This window comes from Drosophila busckii, chromosome 2R (assembly GCF_011750605.1).
Source record: "Drosophila busckii strain San Diego stock center, stock number 13000-0081.31 chromosome 2R, ASM1175060v1, whole genome shotgun sequence".
NCBI lineage: Eukaryota > Metazoa > Arthropoda > Insecta > Diptera > Drosophilidae > Drosophila > Drosophila busckii.
Genome location: NC_046605.1, coordinates 22692659 through 22699154, shown reverse-complemented (window position 1 = coordinate 22699154; position 6496 = coordinate 22692659). Strand labels below are relative to the sequence as shown.

The 6496-nt window shown below is 33.2% G+C and overlaps 2 protein-coding genes across 2 annotated transcripts; one reads left to right on the top strand and one right to left on the bottom strand.

Moving 5' to 3' along the window:
* Positions 1-396: 396 nt before the first annotated feature.
* LOC108603325 (mesencephalic astrocyte-derived neurotrophic factor homolog) lies at positions 397-1261 on the top strand. Its single transcript, XM_017992048.2, has 4 exons — positions 397-543; positions 608-732; positions 805-946; positions 1007-1261. The coding sequence occupies exons 1-4, from the start codon at positions 444-446 to the stop codon at positions 1171-1173; spliced, it is 534 nt and encodes a 177-aa protein (XP_017847537.1). The 5' UTR covers positions 397-443; the 3' UTR covers positions 1174-1261.
* Positions 1262-1389: 128 nt separating this feature from the next.
* On the bottom strand, positions 1390-2947 carry LOC108603326. The gene is made up of 3 exons (XM_033295065.1): positions 2650-2947; positions 2440-2593; positions 1390-1692 (listed from the first exon to the last, which is right to left on the bottom strand). The coding sequence occupies exons 1-3, from the start codon at positions 2890-2892 to the stop codon at positions 1592-1594; spliced, it is 498 nt and encodes a 165-aa protein (XP_033150956.1). The 5' UTR covers positions 2893-2947; the 3' UTR covers positions 1390-1591.
* Positions 2948-6496: the final 3549 nt, after the last annotated feature.

The window sequence follows — 6496 nt, the reverse complement described above, 5'->3', positions numbered from 1 at the left end:
CTCTGATGTACACATGGCTTGCTGCCTAGTGATGTTTTTCTTTTTAATTAAATTTACTATCATGATGTTATCGATGTTTCCTCAAAAAAAATCGTAAACTATCGATGACTTTATAGCTCTATCATGAACTGATTGCCAATCCAAAAGGGACGAGTTCACACTATTAAAGGTCATCTTTAATCTCATAATAACAGAGTTAAAGCAGTCGAAAAACTGTCAAGTTCAATTTTGCAACACTTTTTTGTCTCCACCTGGGGTGTTCACGTCAGCAGTGTTTGCAAATAATCTCTTTTGCAACGATACAACACTTCGTGAACATTTTCTCGAAAAATATCGATATATTAATATATTGTTGGCAGCCCTAGATCACAGTAACTAGAATTTGACTTCAGATAGCGTAGGCATTTTAAAATATTGTTGAATTATTTATTTTAGTAAAATAAATGAGATTTGAAATGAATACGTTACACTTTGTTTTCATAATATGTTTCATATTAAGCGTTACTCATACGACGATAGCGTTAAAAGAGGACGACTGCGAAGGTGAGAAAATAGCCACGTAAGTACAAAAATGTGCTGGATTATTTTTAACCAATATGAATTACAGTTTGTGTAAAAACGGTAAAGCGCTTCTCGGACACACTGGATGATGCGACAAAGAAGGATTACAAATTAATAGAAACCGCTTTTAAGCATTACTGCAAGACACAAAAAAATAAGGAACACAGATTTGTAAGTAGGGCAAGGGCACTTTACCGGCATATCACGTAGTGTATGTATATTATATTCCTTATGTATACGTAGTGTTACTATCTTGGCGGTCTTGAAGAGTCTGCCACAGGCATATTGAATGAATTGAGCAAACCGTTAAGCTGGTCTATGCCGGCTGAGAAAGTGTGCGAGAAATTAAAAAAGAAAGATGCGCAAATTTGCGATTTGCGCTATGGTAAGTCAACATTTATATTTGAAATATTTGTATAATTTATAATAATTATCCAAATTGTAGAGAAACAAATTGATTTAAACAAAGTGGATTTAAAGAAGCTAAAGGTACGTGATTTGAAAAAAATTCTTAATGATTGGGACGAGGGCTGTGAAGGTTGCCTGGAGAAATCCGATTTTATTAAGCGCATTGAGGAGCTCAAACCAAAATATTCGCACAATGAACTCTAAATGAACAGACCTATGAATGCATACCAATAGCAATGTATGAATGTATACGTTATACATACGTACAATAAATGCCCACTTCATAGATACATTCAACATATTTTTTAGTTAATTTACATTTTTGATAGACTTTGCGAGGAAACACACAATAAACCTATAATGACCTCGAACACTGATTTTTACTGATTTTTCAACTTCTTTTATTTTACAAAGTTAACGTTATAAATATTACAAATACATTATTAGCGAGGAATTATATTTGCCTTATTAAACAACATCTAAGGATTAAATGTAAAATGTTGAATACGAACTGCCCAAGAACTTTAATATATTAGTCAAGAATATAAGTAAATTACACACAAGCAATTTAGTTTCGTTAATTAACGAACGATATATGTATGTTTGAGGTGGGCGTAAGTGCCTAACGACGATATGGTTGCTTATTGTACCGACCACGTTCACTTTCCTCCGCTAGATTTGCATATTCGCTATATACGACGCACCAACAATATGTAAGTACAACTGAAAATAAAATGAAAATAAAAAATTATTAAATGGTTTAATCTCAAATTTGGTTGCTCTAGTTCTTGTAGTCTCCGAGATGCTCAAACATACACACAAAGGACAGGGCTCAATCTTTATGGGATGTGCTACGCCTCCTCCCTGTTACATACATTTGCACAACTTCATAATGGCCTTTTTTTTTAAATATGTCAAAATGTATAGTAACGGAAGAAGGTATCATGAAATTTAGAAAATGTATATAAAACGCAAAGGACCCATAATATGTATATATAAATCATTTATCACCGAGTTGATTAAAGGCTAATTTGTCTGACCGGTTTGTCTGTATTATTCATAAAGTACATTTATATAAATATGACAGTAATCAGTCATTCGCTTAACTATAATTTACACATCTATAAACAAATAAGGCTCTGTAAATGTATAACTTTATTATTAAATTCGCATTGTATGAAAAGAGAGTCTTCGTGCTCATCTTTCCCACCAGCAATATGTTACAAGGCAGGACTGGTATAATTTGAGAATAAAATTGATGACAAAAATTGTTACGCAGACGAGAATTTATGTTTGTAGGTAATGCTATACTTCTTCCCCCATCGAAAAGACCCGATTTACACTATTGTTTGCACCGATCCCCTAGTCAAATCTTCCTGTTCTACGGTATAGTATTCATGTACATTCTCTGTATTATAAGGTTGCCACAATACCTTTGAAAGTATATTTGATGATAGAGTATAAACTTACCACAGCAAATAAGACCAAATATTAGCCACAGGACGCCAGTTAAAAAAAAACCATCTATGAAGAAGACAATGCCGGTGTAGATAACAGAAATGAACAGTCCTATGGATATCATAATCCCCAGGACCACCCAGGGTACCATTAAATAATGATATCGCTTTGAAAATAAATATTTTATATTATTAAGGTTTATGAGATGTGCCACGTATGTACCTTCAGAACTCCAACAATCATTAGCAAGGATATTAAAATCGTCATGCATAGATTTATCACTAATATAATTTTTACTATATCATTTGGTATAAAATCAAAAATAATGGTCTTGAAATGTACACGTGTTGTAAATATAACGATTACTGTGATTATTGACAGAATAATGGCTAAAATTCCACATATAACTGAGCCATTTCGTGTGGACTGACATAGACAGCATGAGTTGACTAGAGGTTTCGGCATTTTGCAAAATATCAATTAGTGTATTCACACTGCACACAGTTTTTACGCAGAAAAAAATCGGTTGATTAGGAATACCAACAACTGAATTCATAATATAATAGTCCTTTATAAAAAAATAAACATGGATATATACACTTATATGTATATTATAATAATAATAATAATAATAATATAAATATGTATATTTAATAATATATATATATATATATAATATAATATGTAATAGCTGATGGAGCTAGTTGGCTGATATTTTTTACTATATTCTTTTTAAATATATGTAACTAAAAAAAAAGAGTTTTCAATAAAATGACTTACGACAAAAAAATCAGAAATTTTCACTATAAGGCCATAAAAATTATTAAATGAGCATATAATGCAAATTTCTCTTATAATTTACACTAACTGAAAAAAAAACAATCTGAAATTTTCAGTACAATCATCCATGTGAATGAAAATGGACCAGTCTTTGAGATATTTTTTTATCTAAGATATTCTTCAAGAAATGAAAATTGTTTGCTATGATAAAATACACAAATTTGATCCAAATTTTTACCATTTTACTTACCCGTCCAAGGCCTACACTCAATGTGTTCATTTGTTTTTGTAATTGCTCTTGAGTATAGGAAGATCAAATGCGTGTATATATTCGTGCTCCGTCCATAAGCCAATGCAAATTACACAAACAAATTTTCGTTATTATACACTTTGACATTTTTGCTCAAATGTATGTAACAGGGAGAAGGAGGCGTGGCAGACCCTACAAAGTATATATATTCTTGATCAGTTAGACGAGCTGAGAAGATATAGCCATGCCCGGCTGTCCGTCCGTTTGTATGAGTTTTGTATTCTCAGCAACTATAAGAGCTAGAGAAACCAAATTTGGTATGTAGGTGCTCCTATATCCAGGACACTACGCTTTTATTTTTGTTTTTTTAATTTTTAAATCGCTGCTGACGCTATAGCGAAAATGAACTGTGACGCGTCCGCTGTTTTATGTGTGTGTTCATGAGTGCATGCGTGTTTGCTGCCATGCCCTAGTCAAAGTGTATCTTAAAGTTGGTGGCGCCCTACTTTAATTTGTCCACTTATTTTTCTTTAGCTTTGGACGATTTAAATTTACAAAATTGTTTCATTTTTCGCGTTTTTTTGAAAATGTATATACCCAATTTTTTTTACTGTATGAAATAGAATTGAAGTATCGGATTTTTACCTCTGTTAGTGTTTTCTTAAGCTGCTTTTGGACGCCCCTGTTTTAGACGCAGAGTTTCTTAGGGAAAAATTCTTAGAATTTCACAATTTGCTATAATTTTACCTTTTATATCACTTGAACAAATAGCCCTTATATGTATGTATATATGTATACTCATGTATGTACATACATATAATACCTACAAACGAACAGACGAATTTTAAAATGACAGCAAAAATAAAAAATAAACAAGAAAATCTATATATGATGTATGTATGTACATATATGTATATAGCAAGGTCAAAAGCACTGCGTTCCCAAATACGTACACACATGAACATTTATATACATATGTTATGTACTTATGAATATACAAATATAATTTCCCAACTACCAAATTTAAAAGTGTATAAGCTTGATCCAGCTTAGTTATATATTAATATATTTGCTTTATTTCCTTTTTTTAATTTTATTTTTCTGAAATAAAATACATTTTAAATGCGAAATAAAAACTAAATTAACATCTCAATTTTATTGTTTGTATTGTGTACGACCAAAGAAATATACTGGAAGCTAATGTGGAAAAACACACATTTTATAACGAAAAACAACACATTGTCTTGCGAGGCATGGCAACAACAAACACATGAAAGTATTGTCGTTCTGCTCGACAAGAAAAAAAATACGAAAAATTGCTTGTGTAATTTGCATTGACTTATGGACGGAGCACTTAAATATGTATACATACACGCATTTTTTCTTTCTGTACTCAAGAGCAATTACAACAAGTGGACAAATTAAAGTTGGGCGCCACCAACTTTTAGATACACTTTGACTAGGGCATCGCAGCAAACACATGCATCCACTCATGAACACATACACACAAAACAGCGGACGCGTCACAGCTGGTAGCTGTCGCGTCAGCAGCGACGTTTGTATGGCGCGTCAGCACGTGCACCTCGCTGTCTGTCAGAGAGCGGCAATAGTGCACTCACTCTTAAAAACATTGTGCGTACAACCCAGTATTACTGATACATATAAACAAAACAGTGGATGATGGCACAAGAAATATTGTATGTGTCGCGATGATAGTGCACAAGAAAAAGGTTCGAAAAAGTGTTTCAAGTGTTTCAACCTGTCTTCGCGGCGACGTGCAGTCAGTGCTGACAAACTGCAAAGGCTAAACACAAAGTAGTGACTGTGAATGATCTTGGTAATAAATAAATATTCAATTTCATATTACATCACGTTCACATGACGTCACGTTCACATTAAATCACATGCATATATGTGAGCACTGTTGCAAACTAGCGAAATTATTTCACGCAAAGGGTTAGTCCAGTCAAACGTAGTTTCCTTTGCCTTGTCTTCTGACCACTTAAAACACTTGAAAAGTATTTTCAAGTTTCAAGTGCAAGTGGGTATATTGAGACATAAAATTGTTTTGTGTCCGAGTCAGTTCTTGCCCTTTTTTTCTACAGTGCAACCCTTGTGCGTTAAAATTTGTTACTTTTGCCGTTCTCTGCTGTCTATATTGAAAATTGAAATGTAAATAATTCCTAAGTAATTTATGCGATCGTTCTGAAATTTTCACAATCGGTCGAGAGCATGACTAGGCAATTTTGTGATTTATTTCAAACTTTTAAAGTTTTCGTACTGCCTTATATGTATATCGTTTTTTTTTCGATTTGCGGGGGAGGGGGGAGGAACTAAAAAAAAATAAAATAAAAGGCGTAGTGTCCTGGATATAGGAGCACCTACCAAAAAATTTGATTTTTCTAGCTCTTATAGTTGCTGAGAAACTCGCACGTCAATACAGACGGAAGGAACATGACGGACATGGCTTATATCCGATCGCTCGTTCGAGCTGATAAGAATATATATACTTTATGGGGTCTGCCACGCCTCCTTCTCCTTACATACATTTGCACAACTTCATGATAGCCTTTTTCCATTTTTTACAAAAATGTCATAGTGTATAAAAACAAATGAGCACATTGAGTATAGGGCTTGGACGCCCCTCCCAAGAAGCAATTTGAACGATTTTTGAATTATTTCTGACACTTTTCTTTGAGCTTTAACCGTTAGAAAAAGAGTCCGACAAACCGGTTTTTTTTTCTATGAAAGCACTTAATGTTGGTGATTTCAGAGTCCAATAAGAGTCATTTCTGACACAGATATATTTTATCCTCCCAATGCAACATAGAAAATCTTCAGAAAAGCCACGGAAAAGTTGCTTTTTGAGGCACTTGAAACGCCTCCTGGAAGGTTCTTTTTCGACGCTTATTAAAGTGCAGAATATTTAGAGAAGGTTGCACTTTTCCCCTTTTAAAATAACAACGTAAATTTTTTTATAATACATTTATATTTGACCTTACAACTAACAAAAGTAGAAAAAAACTATTCCATATGAAA